The 24,517-nt window shown below is 43.9% G+C and overlaps 1 protein-coding gene across 1 annotated transcript in view; it reads left to right on the forward strand.

The window, feature by feature from the left end:
* The window catches only part of LOC124140110 (5-oxoprolinase-like), a 52,231-nt gene that overhangs the window by 22,424 nt on the left and 5,290 nt on the right, over positions 1-24,517 (forward strand). Inside the window, exons 14-31 of the mRNA XM_048397465.1 lie at positions 115-203; positions 2,033-2,114; positions 3,442-3,579; positions 4,402-4,540; positions 6,887-6,999; positions 7,392-7,455; positions 9,075-9,175; positions 9,740-9,776; positions 10,025-10,135; positions 11,788-11,889; positions 12,438-12,612; positions 13,063-13,172; positions 16,103-16,177; positions 16,438-16,584; positions 17,282-17,416; positions 18,371-18,520; positions 22,375-22,449; positions 23,175-23,257. Of these exons, the coding sequence (XP_048253422.1) occupies positions 115-203; positions 2,033-2,114; positions 3,442-3,579; positions 4,402-4,540; positions 6,887-6,999; positions 7,392-7,455; positions 9,075-9,175; positions 9,740-9,776; positions 10,025-10,135; positions 11,788-11,889; positions 12,438-12,612; positions 13,063-13,172; positions 16,103-16,177; positions 16,438-16,584; positions 17,282-17,416; positions 18,371-18,520; positions 22,375-22,449; positions 23,175-23,257 (1,926 nt within the window). The remainder of the gene's footprint in view (positions 1-114; positions 204-2,032; positions 2,115-3,441; positions 3,580-4,401; positions 4,541-6,886; positions 7,000-7,391; positions 7,456-9,074; positions 9,176-9,739; positions 9,777-10,024; positions 10,136-11,787; positions 11,890-12,437; positions 12,613-13,062; positions 13,173-16,102; positions 16,178-16,437; positions 16,585-17,281; positions 17,417-18,370; positions 18,521-22,374; positions 22,450-23,174; positions 23,258-24,517) is intronic.

Consider the following 24,517-nt stretch of genomic DNA (forward strand, 5'->3'; position numbering starts at 1 on the left):
GGTATCTCAGTGGGCAAGCACTATAAAATCGGAATTAGTACTGAAAATTATCGAACCTATTATTTGTGTGACTGGATTAAAACTCTATTCACTCACTGCCTCTATCTGCATCAGGTACGCCAGCATCCTGTCTGCCTATGGAATGGCCCTAGCAGATGTTGTACACGAAGCTCAGGAACCCTGTGCCAAGACGTACGAGACAGGTAGGTGTTAATAGTGATGCGTATTGGCCTGACTCTCGTATTGCAATTTATTGAAATAATGAATTATGTTTTGAGATACCACAATAGTTTGCATGCATTCTCTGAACTGTAATTTGTGAACCTGAATAAAAAAAAACATCATTTTCGCCAACTCCGTAGTCGTCCGCCATTTTGTTGGATGTTGCTTTTGTTGCAACGTATGTGTTATAGACACATTATATGCAGGAAGCTGGTCGGGAAAAGTTTCGCTTTTCGAACACATGAATCAGTTGCTAATTTCTGAATTTCCCTTCGACTTGTCACTTGCCTAAACTTTGCCAACAAGAAGAAAATATGGATGATTTTGAAAAACACATTAAACCAGTATTTTCAAAATGTATTGTGATGAGTATTCATTAGTATTTCATATCGCGGTATGCTGGTTTACCATGCAGCTCTAGTGTATAACATGGTATTAGTCCTGGCTGCATCAGGTCATGACGTCAAGAAAAGATACTAAGGGAAAGCATCCCTCTACTGTTTTAAACAGTAATTGGAAATGCATAACATTGTTTCATCACTGGCTTCATGCCAGGACAAGCCCCATGAGTAAAACCTGCAGTACTACATGAGTATCAACTGAGATGCTCATAGCAAGAATATATGTTTTTAGCTTGGAAAGTGATGAAAGGGAAAATGGAGCAGTCATTGGTTATTATCCCTGCAGAGGAAGGGGGATGTAGGAATGGGTGCTGTCCGTCCGTCCATCAATAACTTTTTATTTCCGGAGCAGAACTAAAAAAATCATGAGATATATCTTAACATAATTGGCATTTAGATAGGTCTAGTGGTGAACTGATGCTTTTTGATAATTTGGGATTTTAAATTTTTTTATTTTTTAAGTTTCCATGCAATGACTTTGACTTAGACTGAAAATGACAATAGTGCTCCTTTCCAGAGCAGATATGGAAAACCATACAAAATTTCTTCACCAAACTTGGCACATAGATAGGTCTAGTGGTAAACAGGTGCCTTTTGATAGTTTGGGATATTTAAAAACATTATTTTTTTAGTTTCCATAGCAACCAGACATGTCATATTGGCTTGGGATATTAGTATTTCATGCTTCTTTTGTATTACTGTACTGTCCTGTTGGATGGATAATGGCAGAGTATTGCATAGCTTGTGTTAGTCTTGGGAATGATGAAAGGGAATTGAGGGAATTTAACATTATTGCTTTAAACAGAGTCCTATTTCTGTCAAACCTTACTGAATCCTATATCAAAGGTTACATGTGTCAATTTGATTTACCGTACTGCCGTATTAAGTGCCCTGACCAACTTCTATGAGTAATTTTAATAAGGACCCCTAAAAAGGCCAAAAAAAGTACATCACAGTAAATTAATTTATGTTTTAAACATATTTGTTACAGTAGAGGTATATGTGTGACTAGTAGCAATTATTGGAAAGGGTTTCCATTTGGGTATGTTTGAGCTACCACTTGATCTATGGAAACAGTGTATGCTTTTAATAAGCTCCATGCTTATTATGGCAAACATATATATGTACGTTGGACAGAAGTACCAATGATGAGATATGATTAGGTAGATAAATAACAGGGCAATGTGAAAAACACATTATTATCTCCCTTGAATTGTTTGACAGGCATTACTTGGAAGTTCAAGGATGACAAACTGGACACAATTTATGGATAACAACTTCTTTATTTACTGTAAAGGCGACATTTCGGTAAAGATCCTTATACTGTTGTCAAGGAAGGCAAGATGTTATCCATACATTGTGTCCACTTTATCTCCCTTGAAGGTTATTACGATGTACAATGTTTGCAGCATCATTCGCCTACATCGATGGCCGGATTAAAGCCCTGTCAGATGAATGTAGAGAGGAGCTGAAGAGTCAAGGCTTCAAGAGGTAGGTTTACATTCATAATGCTTGATTAATTTGTGCATTACAAATATCATAATATCAAATATCTTTTATATACATGAGCAGTTCACAGAGATAACACATGGTTATGAGATGGGGTAGCCTAGTGGTTAAAGCGTTTGCTCGTCACACCGAAGACCCGGGTTCGATTCTGCACATAGGTACAATGTGTGAAGCCCATTTCTGGTGTCCCCTGCCGTGATATTGCTGGAATATTGCTCAGAGCGTCATAAGACTGTACTCACACAGAACAATGTTGTGTACAAACAGCTCTTTTTTCCATTTTTGCTGTTGCAAACAGGAGAGTACAAACCTGGTTAAAAGTTTTTTTGTAATGGAATATTACTATTGACAAGATTAATTTGATTTCAATTGTATTGCGCAAGGCAGTTTCATATACAGCATTCATTTATTCAAGGTGATTGTCTTGCTAAATAACCTGGAAATAACAATACTATAACTAAAATTGTTTATAGTGGTGTTGTCACAGGGTGTCACTAAGATTTCCCTGACTTTATCATGTTTATGATAAGTGGGAATGATGGAACTGTATTGAGATTGTCTGAGACAAGTATTATGATCATCAAATTATTACATGCAAAGACATGTTGTTGCCTTGACAAGGGAATGTGTAGATTTGAATCAGTAGACATTACAGCCGGGGCATGTGCACAGACTACTACTTGGGGGACCACTTTCAAGAAGTAGAGAGGACAAGAGTAAGGAGGTGGTTAAGTGAGTTAAAGGAGAAACTATGCAGAATATTACCTGACATTTATCCAACAGCCCCCCTTCCCCCCTCTCCCTGTGGTCTCATGGTAGAACATCCACCCAGAGAGAGTATATCCGGGCTTCAACCCAACCCCCAGGCGTTTCATACCGAAAGACATTAAAAAATGATGTTACCGTTGTTACACTGCCTGGCGCTCGGCATTAAGGGGCTAAAACGACTGGTCGGCTTGTTGGAGTCAGTATACTGTGTCGGAGTTGGGTATTCTTCTTACACTGCGGCATGGTATCTCAGTGAGCTTGCACTATAAAATCAGCATTAGTCTGGACTAGTTCAAGCACACACAGACACACACACACACACAAACACCTCACCTCACCTCAGGGGCGGTCGGGTAGCGTAGTGGTTAAAGCGTTCGCTCGTCACGCCGAAGACCCGGGTTCAATTCCCGACATTGGTACAATGTGTGAAGCCCCTTTCTGGTGTCCCCCGCCGTGATATTGCTGGAATATTGCTAAAAGTGGCGTAAAATCAAACTCACTCACTCACTCACTCACTCATTCATTACATGTTTCTGCTCAGCCATCAGATTGAGACCCAGCCCTTCCTGCATCTCCGCTACCAGAAGACCGACTGTGCCCTGATGTGTTCAGCGGAGGCCTACCCTGCCACACCCCAGACCAGCAGCTACGGGGACTTCAGGGCAGCCTTCCTTAATAGGTAGGTACTCACAACACGCACAGAGTTGTGTCCCTTGCCTGCAGGATCAGCTGATAGTGTTCAAGTCACTCTGATTATGAACCTTTGTCTGTCAGCAATATTACAAAGGTTGGAAGTGACAACTAAAGATGCAGAGTTCTGTCCCTTACCTGCCAGGATCCGCTTATTTAGTGTTCAAATTATCCAAATTATTAACCTTGGTCTGTCAGCAATATTTCAAAGGTTGGTTTCGAATCCCTATTTGCCCCGATTATGTTTCTAGGTTTGTCAGCACCATACCCGGGCTCGTGGGTTTCACCAAAGTGGTAAACGTCTTAGACCTGCACCACTTGGGGCTTTCCTCCCACATTAAGCTGGCACGCCGTGATATAACTGGAATACTGTTAAAAGCGGCGTTAAACCCAACTCACTCACTCAAAGGTTGGAAGTGAAAAAGATGCAGAGTTCTGTCCCTTACCTGCCAGGATCCGCTTATTTAGTGTTCAAATTATCCTAATTATGTTCCTTGGTCTGTCACCACTGGTGCTCATGAAGTTCATCCATTCTGATTATGAGCTATCCCCAACTTACCATATCAACTTTTTGAAGTCATTGTGAAAGAAATATTATTTTCAGACAGGGATATAAGGTAGATACCAAAGTGACTAATAGTAATGGGTAGTCTAGTGGTTAAAGCGTTCGCTCATACTGAAAACCCAGGTTCGCTTCCCCACAATGCGTGAAGCCTACATCTGGGGTCCTCCTTTTGTGATATTGTTGGAATATTGCTAAACATGGCATAAAACCCAATTCACTCACTCACCCTGGTCTGTGGTACTGTAGGTACAACACAGAGTTTGGGTTCACACTGAAGGATCGTGCTGTTGTGATCGATGACATCCGTGTTCGAGGGATCGGCAGGTCACATGCTGCGTCAGACGTCGCCGTCAAGGAAGCTGCTGGTGATGCCAAGTCTAGAAGGGTAAGAGACAACAGGTTTCACACATTTTCATTTTTAATGTCTTTGTAGGTTTTAATGAATTAAAGTATGATGTTTGTTTATTTCTTTGTGTATTTATTTGTTGTCCAGGTTACTGGACACTCATATTCTTGCGTGGAATCCCCACAGGAAAACAAGCATAGGTTGCTAGGGACCTATACCCTTACCCGGAGCATAGGTTGCTAGGGACCTATACCCTTACCCGGACTCCTTACAGGGAGACAAGCATAGGTTGCTAGGGACCTATACCCTTACCCGGACTCCTAACAGGGAGACAAGCATAGGTTGCTAGGGACCTATACCCTTACCCGGACTCCTAACAGGGAGACAAGCATAGGTTGCTAGGGACCTATACCCTTACCCAGAATCCCCACAGGGAGACAAGCATAGGTTGCTAGGGACCTATGCTCTTACCAGGACTCCTAACAGGGAGACAAGCATAGGTTGCTAGGGACCTATGATCTCACCCTGAATCCCCACAGGGAGACAAGCATAGGTTGCTAGGGACCTATACCCTTACCCAGAATCCCCACAGGAAGACAAGCATAGGTTGCTCGGGACCTATGATCTCACCCTGAATCCCCACAGGAAGACAAGCATAGGTTGCTAGGGACCTATACCCTTACCCAGAATCCCCACAGGGAGACAAGCATAGGTTGCTAGGGACTTTATAGTTTACCCAGAATCCCCCAGGTCTATGACACTATGAAACATTTCAGATGAGATTCATAGCATAGGAGTCAGAACATAAAAAATATGGTGTTCTATGTCAACAGTGCATAAATTACAATCTTGCCGCAGGTTGCTGATTGCTCACAATTGTTCTGTAATCTATGATGGCTGACTTCATTGTAACCCCATTGGATGTCATCAACAAACTCATTGAGATCTGCTATGTTACCCCAGTGTGATAACCTCTGCTGGAAGATTTAGTGTTGTTGATATTTTATACACCCCATCGTTTACCAGTGAAGGTCCGGGGCATAATAGGTCTTCATCAACCGATGTTTGCTGTAAAAGGCGACTATTCTCGTCGTAAGAGGCGACTAACGGCATCGGGTGTCTGGCTCGCTGACTTGGTTGATGCATGTCATCGTATCCCAATTGCGTGGATTGATGCTCATGATGTCAATCACTTGATTGTCTGGTCCAGACCGACCTCATATAGCTGGAATACTGCTGAGTGCAGCATTAAACAACAAACAAACAAACAAACTGAGCGCCATGGCATCTAGACCCACAAGGGTATACTGTCAAAGGAATGTTTGAGTCCTGTGTGGGCTTTCTTTGTTACAATCAAACTTTTTAAGTTGAGGTGGTTAAGATAGGAATAAAAAATATTTTAGTAAGCTGACATCTTATTGGCTAGAATAGGTCTTCAGCAACATATGCTTGCCGTAAAAGGCGACTATGCTTGGTTGATGCATGTCATCGTATCCCAATTGCCTGGATTGATGCTCATGATGTCATTAATCACTGGATTGCCTGGTCCAGACTCCATTTTTTTGCATTCGCTGTCATACAGCTGGAATATTGCTGAGTGTTGCATTAAACAACGAACAAAAACAAAGCTTAAGAAACCATGCATTCTTTAATTAGATGGAGCAGACTGGGGGGATTCCAGGTTGGAATTGGTCTCCAACAACCAATGCTGGTTGAAAGAGGTGACCTAATGGATCCGGTGGTCAGACTCAGTGATTTGATTGATGACATGTCATCGTGGATGATCGTGCCCCAGTGGATAGTTTGCACACTCACACACATGCTAACTCACACACATGCACACTCACACAAATGCACATGCACACTCGCACCCATCCACATGCACACTCACACAAATGCATATTCACTCTCACACACATGCACATGCACACTCACACACATGCACATGCACACTCACACACACATACCATTGGTGACATAATACTGACTGAGCAGAGTAGATGTTATAATATCTATTACCTTTCCATCTCTTATTGGGGGGCATGGGGGGCATGGGGGGCCCAGTTGTCTAAGGCACCGCGATTCACTGTGCAGGGTTGCATCCCTTGGGCATGCCAGAAACCTATGATTGTGGGTTCAAATCCCAGTTCACCCCGATTATGTTTCTAGGTTTGTCAGCACCCGTGTTCGTGGGTTTCACCAAAGTGGTAAACTTCTGAGACCTGCATCACTTAGGGCTTTCCTCCCACATTAAGCTGACAAGCCACGATATATCTGGAATACTGTTAAAAGGGACGTTAAACCCAACTCACTCACTCACTCACTCACTCACTTACTCCATCTCTTATTTATTCTCAAGTAAAATGTTTCCTTGCCTTGTTTTAGATGACCAGCTGTTTCTTTGAAGACGGTTTCCATGACACCTCCGTGTACCACATGGATGACATCACCGCTGGTCATGTGATCAAGGGACCGGCAATTATCACAGATGTCAACAGGTGCGCACAGGAGCCATTAGTAAAACCTGTAAAACAGTAAAACCTGCCCACAACAAACTACAGGGGACTGTTGAAATAGTTTGTTATAACTGTAGTCCGTCACTCGCAAAACTTGTCCAACATTTTGGATAGACTCTGGTAATGTTCATGTGCAGTATTGAGCTGATGGTAAATGACATTGAGGTTAACTGGGCCCCGTTCAACAAAGCGATATTAGCGCTAAGATGATCGTAACTCCCATACTTTAACATAGGCTTACGATGATCGTAGCGCTAAGATCGCTTTGTGGAACGGGGCCTTGATCTGTAGGTGTACTGTTAATGATGTTCACCGCACTGTCGTACTGTTGAACACATTGCCCTCCATTCAATACATATGCTACTGTGTTCCAGCACTGTGCTGATTGAGCCCACCTGCACCGCCTCCATCACTGGGCAGGGGGACATTGAGATAGTGGTGAGTTTGATAATAATAAGTCCATTTATACTTCGCCAGATTCCATTCACCAAGTTAATGCTGATGGCGCTACATAGTTTTAGCAAGTGATGCTAATGAAAGGGGGAGTAGAGTTGATAGTGTTGTGTGAAAAGGTGTGTTTTCAGATGAGCCTTAAAGGATGAAAGCGATGGCGACAGCTTAAGATCAGATGGTCGTTTGTTCCATAGCGAGGAAGGGCAGAACTGGAAAGATCTCTGACCAAAGGTTTTGAGACGGGTTTCCGGGACTTGTAACAGGTGGTTATTCTGAGAACGGAGAGATCTGGAAGGCTTGTATTTAGGCAGTAGTTCGGTGAGATATAATGGGGCTGTTTCCATGTAGCATTTGTAGGCCAGGGTTAGAATTTTGAATTCAATTCTGGCTTTGAGTGGTAACCAGTGCAGCGACGTCAGAACAGGTGTTACTGGAGTCCATTTTGATGTCTTTGTGACGATACGTGCTGCTGTATTTTGTACACGTTGGAGCCTGTGGAGTTTGTCACTCCTGTAACCAGACGCTCCACCCTGTGTACATCTCATCTGTCTTAGATGGGGGTCACTGAAGGAAACAGATGGGTTGTTTACCCTGGTGTTCAACAAAATCACAGCATTGGGACAACATGTGGATGTATTTGTTGGTGTATCAGTCCTCCCTCTCTGAAACACGCACACGCATGTACACACAAACGCACATGCACGCGCACGCATGTACACACGAACACACACGAACACACACACACACACACACACACACACACTCACTCACTCACTCACTCACTCACTCACTCATTCAGACACACTATTATGTTTCTGAAAAAACAGCTTTCACTGTGAAAATTCAAACTAAATCCATGTTCTTAAATAGAAAACTGAAGTAGAGACAATTGTTTGTTGTTGATTGTTTGTTGTTTAACGCCGCACTCATCAATATTCCAGCTATATGATGGTGGTCTGTAAATAATGGAGTCTGGAACAGACAACCAAGCATAGTCGCCTTTTACGGCAAGCATATGTTGCTGAAGACCTATTCTAGCCAATAAGATGTCAGCTTACTAAAATATGTCATTCCTATCTTAACCACCTCAACTGAAAAAGTTTGATTGTAACAAAGAAAGCCCACACAGGACTCAAACATTCCTTTGATAGTATACCCTTGTGGGTCAAGATGCCATGGCGCTCAGTTTGTTTGTTTGTTTGTTAGTTGTTTAATGCTGCACTCAGTAGTTCCAGCAATATGAGGTCGGTCTGGACCAGACAATCAAGTGATTGACATCATGAGCATCGATCCACGCATTTGGGACACGATGACATGCATCAACCAAGTCAGCGATCCAGACCACCCAATCCCGTTAGTCGCCCCTTATGACAAGCAAAGTCGCCTTTAATGGCAAGCATGAGAAATAGAGACAAACTGATTTCATTGATGAAAGTATATGAACAGCTAACTCTTCATTGCAAGTCTCTATCGGTGTCTTTGTCCTAACATTGAAATAACATCATGTGAGGTGACACCTATTGGAATTGATGGACTCTTACCAATGAGTGCACTGTTCTGCACTTAATATTCTCAAAGTATATGGTATGTTTGTTTTGTCCCAGATAGGAGAAGGACTTCACAAGTCTGTGGGGACAGAGCTGGATGCGATACAACTGTCCATCTTCTCACACAGGTTCATGAGCATCGCTGAGCAAATGGGCAGGCAAGTACCACTTAAAGCAGCTTCTGACATTGACAGTAGTATTGAGTGAGTGAGTGAGTTGGGTTTAACGCCGCTTTTAACAGTATTCCAGTTATATCATGACGTGTCAGCTTAATGTGGGAGGAAAGCCCGAAGTGATGTAGGCCTCAGACATTTACCACTTCGGTGAAACCCACTAGCACAGGTATGGTGCTGACAAACCTAGACACATAATCGGGGCGAACTGGGATTCGAATCATAGGTTTCTGGCGTGCCCAAGGGACGCAACTCTGCACAGCGAATCGTGGCTCTTTTGACAACTGGGCCACCCGTGCCCCCTAGTAGTGTTAGAAATCTTTTTAACTTCACTGTTGTAGACATATATCTGATCAATGATCGATCTATACTGATTACTCAGTGTTAGTTATCAACTGTTGTGTTGTGTTGTGTTGTGTTGTGTCGTGTCGCTCAGCTCAGAACACTTACACAACAGGATCCAGTAGAAATCTCTCAGGGGTGTATGTATCCTAACTGCAGTGTGATCCAGTGGAAGAAAATCAAAAAGTTTTTAATTCTTTTTTTCAGAGTTCTGCAGAGGACATCCATCTCAACCAACATTAAGGTCAGTATATATAGACGTATTTGAGACCATATCATTGTCACATTGAACAATTGTACAGCAATATTTATTCAGAGGGGAATTATGATTAATCCAAGTGGACAGTACCTTTCATTGGGATGTATGTTGGCACAAGTACATTTCTAGTCATTGTGCCAGGAGAAACTGTTTTGTTTTGGGAAATTGAGATGTTGGTGACATGTTTGTCCTGGTAATTCTTAACCTGGCTGTATATGAAACTGTTCCTACAGGAAAGACTGGATTTCTCCTGCGCTATGTTTGGTCCTGATGGTGGACTGGTGGCTAATGCACCTCACATCCCTGTACACCTGGGCGCCATGCAGGAGACTGTACAGTACCAGGTGAGTCCCTGTACGAATGGGTGAGTCCCTGTACACCTGGGTGAGTCCCTGTACACCTGGGTGAGTTCCTGTACACCTGGGTGAGTCCCTGTACACCTGGGTGAGTTCCTGTACACCTGGGTGAGTCCCTATACACCTGAGTGAGTCCCTGTACACTTGGGTGAGTCCCTGTACACCTGGGTGAGATCCTGTACGCCTGGTGGCCGTGCAGGAGACTGTACAGTATCAGGTGAGTTCCTGTACACCTGGGTGAGATCCTGTACACCTGGGTGAGTCCCTGTACACCTGAGTCAGTCCCTGTACACTTGGGTGAGTCCTTGTACACCTGGGTGAGATCCTGTACACCTGAGTGAGTCCCTGTACACTTGGGTGAGTCCCTGTACACCTTGGTGAGATCCTGTACACCTGGTGGCCGTGCAGGAGACTGTACAGTATCAGGTGAGTTCCTGTACACCTGGGTGAGTTCCTGTACACCTGGGTGAGATCCTGTACACCTGAGTGAGTCCCTGTACACTTGGGTGAGTCCCTGTACACCTGGGTGAGATCCTGTACACCTGGTGGCCGTGCAGGAGACTGTACAGTATCAGGTGAGTTCCTGTACACCTGGGTGAGATCCTGTACACCTGGGTCAGTTCCTGTACACCTGGGTGAGATCCTGTACACCTGGGGGCCGTGCAGGAGACTGTACAGTATCAGGTGAGTCCCTGTACACCTGGGTGAGTTCCTGTACACCTTGGTGAGTTCTTGTACACCTGGGTCAGTTCCTGTACACCTGGGTCAGTTCCTGTACACCTTGGTGGATCGCTGTACATGTGGAGACCATGCTGACCATGTCAAATCTTCATGTTTGTTTGTTGTTTTATGACGCTCTCAGCATTTTTCCAGCTATATGATGGCGGTCTGTAAATAATCAAGTCTGAACCAGACAATCCAGTGATTGACATCATGAGCATCGCTCTAAGCAATTGGGATATGATTACAGTCAGCGAGTCTGATCCCATAAGTTGTCTCTTACGACAAGCATAGTTGCCTCTTAAGGCAAGCATGGGTTACTGAAGACCTAAACCGGATCTTCACAGGTCCTAATCTCCATGTAAGCAATCCAGTACAAATAGGACTTTTTCTAACAAGTATATATATGCTGAAACCGTAATATCATCAGTATTTATCAGCCTACCTGAAATGAATGTTCAAATATGACATGGTGCATAGTGCATTGTATGGTTGGGGCAGTCGGGTAGTGGTGAAAGCGTTCGCTCATCACACCAAAGACCCGGGTTTGATTCCCGACATGGGTACAATATGTGAAGACCATTTCTGGTGTCGCCTGCCATGATATTGCTGTAATATTGCTAAAGGCGGCGTAAAACATCACTCACTCACTCACTCATTGTCTGTTTATTTTTCATCCATATCTCCTATGAATCCATTTGGCATATTAAGCTGAAACTTTGATTTGATGATCCCCTCAATTGTTAGTCTAAAAACTGCGAGCAGAATTCATCATAATGATTTGAAAGAAGAATAAAATATCATAATACATCATAACATGTTTCAATTTTTACTGCTGTAATAGCCTTTGGTTATGAAATGTTCATGTGATATTGTTGTATTGAAACTTTATTTATTTCATATGTGTCTTATATTTCCAGATGAGACAGCTGGGTGACAACTTCCGGAAGGGAGACGTGATCCTGAGCAACCACCCATCAGCTGGAGGCAGCCATCTTCCGGACCTCACCGTCATCACACCCGTAAGGAACGGCATCGCCGTTATGTGTCTCACTGCCTCATCCTGCAAACAGGACTCGATGCTCTCATCCTCTTTTGTTATGTTCAGTTTATTATCCCAGCAATGAAGTGGAAGGGGGATATAGGAATGGGTGATGTCTGTCTGCGATGTTTCATTTTCAGAGCAGACCTCAAAAACCATGAGACATATCTTAACTAAACTTGGCACAGATATAGGTCTAGTGGTAAACTGGTGCCTTTTGATAGTTTGGAATTTTTGAAAAAATATTTTTGAATTTCCATGGCAACGACTTGGACTGAAAATGGCGGTATTTATTGGGGAATATGAGTATTTCATGCTTGTTATTTCATTAATCAGGACTGAAATAAGCAAATTTCTAGATGAACAGAGTAATGAACGGAGTAATGTCCCTTTGCGTACATGTAAGCGTTCTATCACTAATAAGTGTCTTCTAGGTGAGGTGTCTTCTAGATGAGGTGTCTGGATGAACAGTCTCTGGACTAACGACGTGCTACTGTATATGGACATGAATTGTTTTCTATTGATCAGGTATTTTACGAAGGAGAAGCGAGACCAGTGTTCTTTGTAGCAAGTCGAGGTCACCATGCTGACATAGGGGGGATAACTCCAGGCTCCATGCCAGCTAACTCCACATCTATAGAGGAGGAGGGTGCAGTTTTCATGTCTTTCAAAGTGGTGGAGGAGGGAGTTTTCATGGAGAAAGGTGAGTTCTGTCATAATAAAAAGTGGGGGCAGGTAGCCTAAAGGTGAAAGGGTTGCCTCATCACACCACTGACCCAGGTTTGATTCCCAATAAGGGTTCAGTCTGTAAAGCCAGTTTGTTTTGTTCCCCGTGCAAATATTGCTAAAACTTGTATATCTCATTAAAATGAGACATTTTACTCTTATTTACCTCTTCAATTGGCTGTGCAGAGTTGCTTTCCTTTGATGTGCCAGAAACCTATGATTGTGGGTTTAAATCCTGTTTTACCCTGATCATGTTTCTTGGTTTGTCAGCATCATACTTGTGCTCGTGGGTTTCACAAACCTGTAAACATCTAAGACCTGCATCATATCAAGCCTTCCTCCCACATCAAGCGATATAACTGTAATATTGTGCAAAGCTCAATTAGACCCAACTCACTCACTCACTCTTCCCCAACATGCTTTCCAGCTCTGATTGAGAAGTTTATGGACCCTGGGAAGATCCCTGGTAGTAGTGGCTCTCGCAACCTCGCCGACAACCTCAGTGACCTGCGCGCCCAGATTGCAGCCAATCAGAGGGTAGGAGATTAACCTTTCTTGTTGAAGGTAAAGGCAGATCATTGTAATCAATCACTGCAGATCATTGTAAACAATCATGGCAGATCATTGTAATCAATCATGATAGATCATTGTAATCAATCATAGCAGATCATTGTGGTAAACAATCAGTGCAGATCATTGTAATCAATCATGGCAGATCATTGTAAACACTCACTGCAGATCATTGTAATCAATCACTGCAGATCATTGTAAACAATCATGTCAGATCATTGTAATCAATCATGATGGATCATTGTAATCAATCATGACAGATCATTGTAATCAATCACTGCAGATCATTGTTTTCAATCATTGCAGATCATTGTAATCAATCACTGCAGATCATTGTAACCAATCATGGCAGATCATTGTGGTAAACAATCAGTGCAGATCATTGTAATCAATCATGGTAGACTATTGTTATAAATCATGGCAGATCATTGTAATCAATCATGGTATATTATTGTTATCAATCATGGCAGATCTTTGTAGTCAATCATGGTAGATTATTGTTATCAATCATGGCAGATAATTGTAGTCAATCATGGCAGATCATTGTGGTAAACAATCAGTGCAGATCATTGTAATCAATCATGGTAGATTATTGTTATAAATCATGGCAGATCATTGTAATCAATCATGGTAGATTATTGTTATCAATCATGGCAGATCATTGTAGTCAATCATGGTAGATTATTGTTTTCAATCATGGCAGATCATTGAAGTCAATCATGGCAGATCATTGTGGTAAACAATCAGTGCAGATCATTGTAATCAATCATGGTAGATTATTGTTATCAATCATGGCAGATCATTGTAGTCAATCATGGCAGATCATTGTGGTAAACAATCAGTGCAGATCATTGTAATCAATCATGGTAGATTATTGTTATCAATCAGTGCAAATCATTGTAATCAATCGTGGTAGATTATTGTTATCAATCATGGCAGATCATTGTAATCAATCATTTCGGATCATTGTAAACAATCACTGCAGATCATTGTAATCAATCATGGTAGATTATTGTTATCAATCATGGCAAATCATTGTAGACAATCATTGCAGATCATTGTAATCAATCATGGCAGATCATAGTGGTAAATAATCACGGCAGATCATTGTAATCAATCATTACTGCTTTACCTGTTTAATCTGGTTATGATTTAGAAGCACTGATTGGCCCTGGAGATGACTCCACCCACATTAAGCTGACATGCCTTGATAAAACACTCACTCACTCACTGTGTGAGAGTCTGCCTGGAGATTGTCTCCGTGGTGTAGTGGATAGAGTGTCTGCCTGGAGACCGTCTCCGTGGTGTAGTGGATAGAATGTCTGCCTGGAGATTGTCTCCGTGGTGTAGTATATAGAGAGTCTGCCTGGAGACTGTCTCCGTGGTGTAGTGGATAGAGTGTCTGCCTGAAGACTGTCTCCGTGGTGTAGTGGATAGAGTGTCTGCCTGGAGACCCTCTCCTTGGTGTAATAGAAAGAGTGTCTGCCTGGAGACTGTCTCCGTGGTGTAGTATATAGAGTGTCTGCCTGGCGACCCTCCATGTGGTGTAGTGGATAGAGCGTCTGCCTGGAGACTGTCTCCGTGGTGTAGTATATAGAGTGTCTGCCTGGCGACCCTCCATGTGGCGTAGTGGATAGAGTGTCTGCCTGGAGACCCTCCATGTGGTGTAGTGGATAGAGTGTCTGCCTGGAGACTGTCTCCGTGGTGTAGTGGATAGAGTGTCTGCCTGGAGACCCTCCATGTGGTGTAGTGGATAGAGTGTCTGCCTTGAGACTGTCTCCGTGGTGTAATAGATAGAGTGTCTGCCTGGAGACTGTCTCCGTTGTGTAGTATATAGAGTGTCTGTCTGAAGACTGTCTCCGTGGTGTAGTGGATAGAGTGTCTGCCTGGAGACTGTCTCCGTGGTGTAGTGGATAGAGTGTCTGCCAGGAGACCCTCTCCGTGGTGTAGTGGATAGAGTGTCTGCCTGGAGACCCTCTCCGTGGTGTAATAGATAGAGTGTCTGCCTGGAGACTGTCTCCGTGGTGTAGTAGATAGAGCGTCTGCCTGGAGACTGTCTCCGTGGTGTAATGGATAGAGTGTCTGCCTGGAGACCCTCCATGTGGTGTAGTCGATAGAGTGTCTGCCTGGAGACTCTCTCTGTGGTGTAGTAGATAGAGCGTCTGCCTGGAGACTGTCTCTGTGGTGTAGTAGATAGAGTGTCTGCCTGGAGACTGTCTCCGTGGTGTAGTGGATAGAGTGTCTGCCTGGAGACTGTCTCCGTGGTGTAGTGGATAGAGTGTCTGCCTGGAGACTGTCTCCGTGGTGTAGTGGATAGAGTGTCTGCCTGGAGACTGTCTCCGTGGTGTAGTAGATAGAGTGTCTGCCTGGAGACTGTCTCCGTGGTGTAGTAGATAGAGCGTCTGCCTGGAGACTGTCTCCGTGGTGTAGTGGATAGAGTGTCTGCCTGGAGACCCTCCATGTGGTGTAGTGGATAGAGTGTCTGCCTGGAGACTGTCTCCGTGGTGTAGTGGATAGAGTGTCTGCCTGGAGACTGTCTCCGTGGTGTAGTGGATAGAGTGTCTGCCTGGAGACTGTCTCCGTGGTGTAGTGGATAGAGCGTCCGCCCAGAGAGCAGAAGGTCAGCTTTTCGATCCCGGCCATGTCATATTAAAAGACGTTAAAAGATGGTATGTGTTGTTACCCTGCTTGGCACTCAGCAATAAGGGGACTGGTTTGCACAGAGTCAGTATACTGTGTCTGAGTGGGGTATTCATGATAACTGTGGCATGGTATCTCAGTGTGCTACCACATCGGCATCAGTCCGGACTAGTACATCAGCCACACACACATGCATTCACGTCGCTGTGTAAGAACATTAAGCCCCATTTCATCTCACCACTTCCCTCCTGTTTCAGGGCATCAAGCTGATATCGGAGCTGATAGATGAGTATGGACTGGAGGTGGTTCAGGCCTATATGGCACATATACAGGTGAGCCACACTAGTTTCCACATAACTTATTACAGTCAGATGTCGTTAAATAGAAACTAGATAACTACGGGGGAAAAATATTCGATATCTTTAGGGGGATCATGCTGTCTCCTTTTTTATTTAAATCATCTTATAAAACATGATAACTAGAATAGTGTAATATTAAAATACAGTAGGTTGAACTTTAATAACTAACATGTTGATATTAATTTTTTTTCAGGATTTGGAGTTTCATGATATGTCACTGCTTTTGTTTCCAGAACAATGCAGAGGTTGCGGTGGGTGACATGCTACGGGAGATTGCACGGGACACGAAGGTGCGGACCGGCACCACAAAGCTTCACGCGTGTGACTACATGGATGATGGCAGCAAGATAGCCCTGACAGTGGACATTGATGAACAGGAGGTAGGGGAGACAACTGCTTACGCTGAGTATTATGCAATAGCCTTGCTGGGTTCTGCTATTGTGGAGATAACTGCCAAAATCGGTAACATGTCATTTTTCATTCCATAACATGCTAATGGAGAAAACTGCTGACACTGTGAAATTGTCATAGTTCTGTAGCCTTGCTAGGGTGTGTTCAAATCCCAGATTTTAGTAGCTGATGATTCTTGGTTTTTCTGATCTATATTTGGCTCATGGCCTTCACAAACGTGGCAAATGTGTTGGACAATTGTCACTTCAAGCCCTCCTCCAACATGGAGCTGACATGCTGTGCACAGAAGACCATAATGATATAAGCCTGGCAGTTACATGGGAATCTGGTTGGTCCTGTGTCATCATATGCATGTTTATCAAACATTTTGCTCAAACACTGGAATTCTGATCTGGTCGCTGTGATATAGCTGAATGAAATACGGGATGCTGTGATATGACTGAAATATTTACAGGTCGCTGTGATATAGCTGAATTATTTACAGGTCGCTGTGATATAGCTGAATTATTTGCTGGTTGCTGTGATATAAGGAAATTATTGACAAGGTCGCAGTGATATAACTGAATTATTTACATGTTGCTGTGATGTAACTGAATCATTTGCAGGTTACCCATGTTTCTGGTCCGATTATTATTTAGTTCCACCATTTATTTGTCTCCAACCCAGGGCACAGCTGTGTTTGACTTCTCCGGCACGGGTTGTGAGGTGCATGGGAACTGCAATGCTCCAAGGGCGGTAACTCTGTCAGGACTTATCTACTGTCTACGCTGTATGGTGGGACATAACGTGCCCTTGAATCAGGTACATAACATTAGGTGAAAAAAAATGTAACTTTCATTAAGTTTCTTGATGAACCTGACATTTTTTGGACAATACTGTGAAACACTTAAAAAACATTCCTAACCCCAAAAACTAAAGGCTGGTTCATGTACACTGTGAACACTGTCTGTTGCTAGGGTTGCTATCATTCATGTAGCCATGTGAACACTGTCTGTTGCTAGGGTTGCTATCATTCATGTAGCCATGTGAATACTGTCTTTTGCTAGGGTTGCTATCATTCATGCAGCCATGTGAATACTGTCTGTTGCTAGGGTTGCTATCATTCATGTAGCCATGTGAATACTGTCTTTTGCTAGGGTTGCTATCATTCATGTTGCTATGTGAACACTGTATGTTGCTAGGGTTGCTGTCATTCATGTAGCCATATGAACACTGTCTGTTGCTAGGGTTGCTATCATTCATATAGCCATGTGAACACTGTTGCTAGGATTGCTATCATTCATGTAGCCATGTCAACACTGTCTGTTGCTAGGGTTGCTATCATTCATGCAGCCATGTGAACACTGTTGTAAGGGTTGCTATCATTCATGTAGCCATGTCAACAATGTCTGTTGCTAGGGTTGCTATCATTCATGCAGCCATGTGAATACTGTCTGTTGCTAGGGTTGCTATCATTCATGTAGCCATGTGAACACTGTCTGTTGCTAGGGTTGCTATCATTCATGTAGCCATGTGAACACTGTCTGTTGCTAGGGTTGCTATCATTAATGTAGCCATGTGAACACTGTCTGTTGCTAGGGTTGCTATCATTCATGTATCCATGTGAACACTGTCTATTTCTGGGATACCCTCCATTCGTGTTGCTTTGTAGACAGCTTGTTGCTAGGGTTCCCTCCATTCGTGTTGCTATGTAAAGTATTTGTTGCTAGGATGCCCTCCCTTCATGTTGCTATGTGAACACTTGTCTGTTGCTAGGGTTGCCTGAAACCTGTGCACGCCATCATTCCTAAGGGCAGCATCCTGGACCCATCCGAGCATGCTGCAGTTGTCGGGGGCAACGTCCTCACTTCACAGAGAATTGTAGACGTGGTGCTGAGAGCCTTCAGTGTTTGTGCAGCCTCCCAGGTAGGTGACCTCTCTACACAGGTAGGGGATCCCTGCATGTCCCTCCATACAGGGAGGTAGTCCCTCCACACAGGTAGGCAGTCCCTCCACATAGGTATGTGGTCCCTACATGTCCCTCCACACAGTGAGTGGTCCCTTCATGTCTCTCCCCACACAGGTAGGTGGTCCATGCATGTCCCTCTACACAGGTAGGTGGTCACTGCCACACAGGTAGGTGGTCCCTCCACACAGGTAGGTGGCCCCTGAATATCCCTCCACACAGGTAGGTGGTCCCGCCACACAGGTAGGTGGCCCCTGAATATCCCTTCACACAGGTAGGTGGTCCCGCCACACAGGTAGGTGGCCCCTGAATATCCCTCCACACAGGTAGGTGGTCCCTCCACACAGGTAGGTGGTCCCGCCACACAGGTAGGTGGCCCCTGAATATCCCTCCACACAGGTAGGTGGCCCCTGAATATCCTTCACACAGGTAGGTGGTCCCTTCACACAGGTGGGTGTCCCCTGAATATCCCTTTACACAGGTGGGTGGCCCCTGAATATCCCTCTACACAGGTAGGTGGTCCTTCCACACAGGTGGGTGGCCCCTGAATATCCCTCCACACAGGTAGGTGGTCCCTGAATATCCCTCTACACAGGTAGGTGGTCTTTGCCACACAGGTAGGTGGTCCCTGAATATCCCTCCACACAGGTAGGTGGTCCCTGAATATCCCTCTACACAGGTAGGTGGTCTTTGCCACACAGGTAAGTGGTCCCTGAATATCCCTCCACACAGGTAGGTGGTCACTGCCACACAGGTAAGTGGTCCCTCCACACAGGTAGGTGGCCCCTGAATATCCCTCTACACAGGTAGGTGGTCTTTGCCACACAGGTAAGTGGTCCCTGAATATCCCTCCACACAGGTAGGTGGTCACTGCCACACAGGTAGGTGGTCCCTCCACACAGGTAGGTGGCCCCTTAATATCCCTCTACACAGGTAGGTGGTCCCTCCACACAGGTAGGTGGTCCTTCCACACAGGTAGGTGGTCCCTAAATATCCCTCCACACAGGTAGGTGGTCCCTGAATATCCCTCTACACAGGTAGGTGGTCTTTGCCACACAGGTAGGTGGTCCCTGAATATCCCTCCACACAGGTAGGTGGTCCCTGAATATCCCTCTACACAGGTAGGTGGTCTTTGGCACACAGGTAAGTGGTCCCTGAATATCCCTCCACACAGGTAGGTGGTCACTGCCACACAGGTAGGTGGTCCCTCCACACAGGTAGGTGGCCCCTGAATATCCCTCTACACAGGTAGGTGGTCTTTGCCACACAGGTAAGTGGTCCCTGAATATCCCTCCACACAGGTAGGTGGTCACTGCCACACAGGTAGGTGGTCCCTCCACACAGGTAGGTGGCCCCTGAATATCCCTCTACACAGGTAAGTGGTCCCTCCACACAGGTAGGTGGTCCTTCCACACAGGTAGGTGGTCCCTAAATATCCCTCCACACAGGTAGGTGGTCCCTGAATATCCCTCTACACAGGTAGGTGGTCTTTGCCACACAGGTAGGTGGTCCCTGAATATCCCTCCACACAGGTAGGTGGTCACTGCCACACAGGTAGGTGGTCCCTCCACACAGGTAGGTGGCCCCTGAATATCCCGCTACACAGGTAGGTGGTCCCTCCACACAGGTAGGTGGTCCTTCCACACAGGTAGGTGGCCCCTGAATATCCCTGCACACAGGTAAGTGGTCCCTCCACACAGGTAAGTTATCCCTGCATGTCTCTCCACACAGGTAGATGGTCCCTGCTACACAGGTAGGTTGTCCCTCCACACACGTAAGTTGTCTCTCCACACAGGTAGGTTGTCCCTCCACACAGGTAAGTTGTCTCTCCACACAGGTAGGTGGTCCCTCCACACAGGTAAGTTGTCTCTCCACACAGGTAGGTGGTCCCTCCACACAGGTAAGTTGTCTCTCCACACAGGTAGGTGGTCCCCCCACACAGGTAGGTGGTCCCTCCACACAGGTAGGTGGTCCTTCCACACAGGTAAGTTGTCCCTGCATGTCTCTGAACACAGGTAGGTTGTCTCTCCACACAGGTAGGTGGTCCCTCCACACAGGTAGGTGGCCCCTCCACACAGGTAGGTGGCCCCTCCACACAGGTAAGTTGTCTCTCCACACAGGTAGGTGGCCCCTCCACACAGGTAAGTTGTCCCTGCATGCCCCTCCACTCAGTGAGTGATGTAACAGCATCTTGATTACACTTGGATTTGTCATAACGGTAAACATCTGCAGTAATGGTACACAAGCATTGCGTGGGGAATACATTCATTCAAAGACATCAATCTGATTGTTGCATAAATGCTACTTTCTGAGTGTTTCACGCAGGGATATTTTTTTGCCAATCGGACGTTTGCATTTGGCCGCGTCCACCTCATATCTGTTGAATGTTCATGCATGAATTAAAGAATACACTCAAGTGCCTCTTTCATAACATATATACATGATATACATACAATTTATTAACAATGCAATGACACAGATCTGATACATACAATTTCAACCTATCGTGATGTTGGTTTGACTAATTTAGCTATGGAACGGTTTCCACTGTAAAGCTGTCGGTTTTGTCTACCCTTCCAGCGTCGCAGCGTCGGTGTTGGGTCAAAATCCGTCAATTTGGGTCCACAAAGCGATATACACATAAGTCTGTCGAGTGTCTCCATCGTTAGTCTACATCTCAGTCGCGTCTTAATGAGGTTTTGTTTCGAAAAACCCCTCTCACATTCTACACTGGACACGGGCAAAACACGACCGATCTCCATGAGTTTAACAATATTTGGGAAGTTACTGGTCAATTTGGAAGCATGCACTTTACTCAGTAGCTGTCCATATGTCAACCTTCTGTAATTGTTGAAGATTAAAGGCCGAAATATTCCCCATTCTCATTCTAATTGGTCTTTGTCGATGGGGGTATGTCCTTGTCGTCTGCTGCCATAATGGATACCTAACCTAGAAATACTCTCATCCCCATACGTCGAAAGGTCAAAAGCTTTGTCAGGGAAATTTGTCGGGTCAAAGGTTCCAAACGCAGAATACAATTCATTGTCTGGAAACTTGTCAGTCACATTGTCAAACAGTATTCTTGCACATTGCCTAGCTCTATCAGTCAGTGTCTTGTCGCGATGCGATCTCATCATTGTCACATTTTCAAATTCATCTGTATTTCGGTTTCGGTCAAGAATGCTCGTAATTTAGGTCTGTATGTTGGTTTGTCAAGTACTGTCCTTTAAGTCCATCCAAGAAAGCAACAATTGTGTTCTTCATGTCCCCCTAGTTCAAGTCACGAGTCTGTAGTGTCTTACTAACTATGCCTATCATACCAAATAGGTCCTGAAAAAACGCGGTCATGAATCTAAACTTGTATGTCGTCAACTGTCGTAGTAGGGAGTCTGCCATGATGTCCGTGTCCCTATTGGCTTCTAACATTGCAATAAGTGCCGGCAATGATTTCGCACAGTTGTCGATTGCTTTGGTCATTGAAAGCCATCTAACCTTGTGGACCTCTGAAGGGCGCACATGGGGTTCAATTAGTTAGTCCTGCCAAATTTGTAAATTAGATAGATTCTTTCACGTTTCATTCTTTAAGAATGACAATGCTATGATCTCTTTCAGCCTTGCAAATATGCTAGAACGTTTTAATTTGGTGATTCTGCTTTGGCCAGACAGTGAAGGAGATGTTGAAAACTGCACTGTTATAATGACCTCAGTTTTTTTTCCGGACAAATGAAGGTTTTGAGACATGTGTTTACAAGAATTGTACATTTGATTAAGATGCTGTCTTTCGTGCAACGATGACAACCTGTCTTTGTTCCAGGGCTGCATGAACAACATTACATTCGGAGACTCCAACGTCGGCTACTACGAGACCGTAGCAGGGGGAGCGGGGGCGGTAAGTCCTCTATTTATGTTACTTCAGTGAAGACCATTATATAGTTTTGGTCTTGCATGTTCTTTTTCCCCTTACCCACAAGGAAAAGGAGTAACAACCTGGCCAGCAGTGTTCAAGCTGAAACATGTATAGAATGAAAGGAAATTAAACCTTTGCTGAAGTCCTATTTAAAAAATCTGATAATACTTTATTTGTTTGATAACAATGCACTCACCAATATTCCAGCAACATGATGGCAGTCTGTAAAGAGTCGAATATGGTCCTGACAATCCAGTGATTGATATCCTGAGCATTAATCCATGCAATTGATATAGGATGACATACAAACAACCATGTCTCAATGCCTGACCTCCAGATCCATTTCGTCCTCTCTTACGACCAGCATAGGTTGCTTTGGACCTTTGATCTTACCAGGAACCAGGAACCATTGTCATCACCTTCGTCGGGGACACCACAATTCACCGTGCAGAGTTGTATCCCTTGGGCACTCCAGAAACCTATGATTGTGGGTTCGAATCACAGTTCACCCCGATTATGTTTCTAGGTTTGTCAGCACCATACCAATGCTCATGGGTTTCATCAAAGTAATCATCTAAGGCCTGCATCACTTCCAGCCTTTCTCCCGCATCAAGCTGATACGCCATCATCATCTTCTTCTTTATCATCATCATCATCATCATCATCATCATCATCATCGTCATCATCATTTCTCATCTTCTATTCAGGGCCCGACATGGGATGGTCACAGCGGTATTCACAGCCATATGACAAACACCCGAATCACAGACCCAGAAATTGTAGAGAGGAGGTAAGCTGGAGAATTCAGGGTTTTGTACCTTCTCTAAACATTCAGGGATGTGAACGAAATGTTGGTGGATGGATTTTAGGTATATACAACAAGAAAAGGATTGCTTGAAATTAGTTATATCCAAAATACAGGGGAGCGACATTTTACTAACCTTTTACATTTAATGTTTACATATTGCAGCTGACAGAGTGAACTGAAACAGACATAAAACAGTCTCAAGAGAAGGATTTTAAAAAAGAAACTTAGTTTCAAAATGTGTGTTCCTTCATGTCCATCCACCAAGTATTAGTCTGTTCCACAGTAGAGATGCTTTCCTAACATTCATATGTCTGATGGGATTTTCAAGGCCTTATTTTCCAAAGTACTGTCAGACCAGGGGCTTCTGCAAATTATAATGCCCCAACAAATAGCATTACTGTTTTTATTGCTAAATGGATAGAAATTTGTCCTCAATGTGACAATATCTTTTAAAGCTCTGCACGCTAACGTCGAACCCATTCGACAGAGGTGTCCATCCCCGTGCATCTGATTTATAAAGGCAATGTAAACTTTGTTGATATTAAAATAGCAATAAGTTATGCGGAGGTCAGGCGAAGCGCGCCATGTTTGATTTTAGGACGTCTGCTAGCATCATGACACGGGTTGTTTATTTTTGTATATCGTAAATATTCAACCAAAACGCTTGAAATTAGGATAAGTGAATATTTATAAGTCATTAATTGTTTCCTGCAAATTTTATAACATGACACGTCAGATTAACCCGAATATTCATATTTCTCCAACCGACATGATGACCTCGAAAATTAAGTTATTTTTCTGTTTAACGTTTAGATAATAAATTCACTGAAATGGTTCATAATTTACCATCGCGCTGATATATGCTGATTATAAAACCTGAATTTTTACTGAATTAAAATTAAGATATCGGAGATATGATTATTGAAATCAATTTGCACAAATGTTACGATATTAAAAGGTTCCTAGCATGAAATGCAAACCACCATCAATAACGCAATTCAGGTAAGTTCAAGAAAATTTACAAATTTTGTGTTCGCTTAGATCTTAACCTTGGTATGATTGAAAACATCAGGATATTTTTATATAGAATTGTGTAGTTTTCTATCAGGAATAAATGTGCAAAATATTTCTTCAATTGGCCCTTGTTTAATGAGGCACCGACTGTTTGAAATCACCCACCCTCTTTAGAGCGCCTTATGCTAAAATTAATCCAGCAGGCAGGGGTAAGAAGTGTGAAAATAA

This window comes from Haliotis rufescens, unplaced genomic scaffold (assembly GCF_023055435.1).
Source record: "Haliotis rufescens isolate VD_foot unplaced genomic scaffold, xgHalRufe1.0.p SCAF_17, whole genome shotgun sequence".
NCBI classification, from domain to species: Eukaryota; Metazoa; Mollusca; class Gastropoda; order Lepetellida; family Haliotidae; genus Haliotis; species Haliotis rufescens.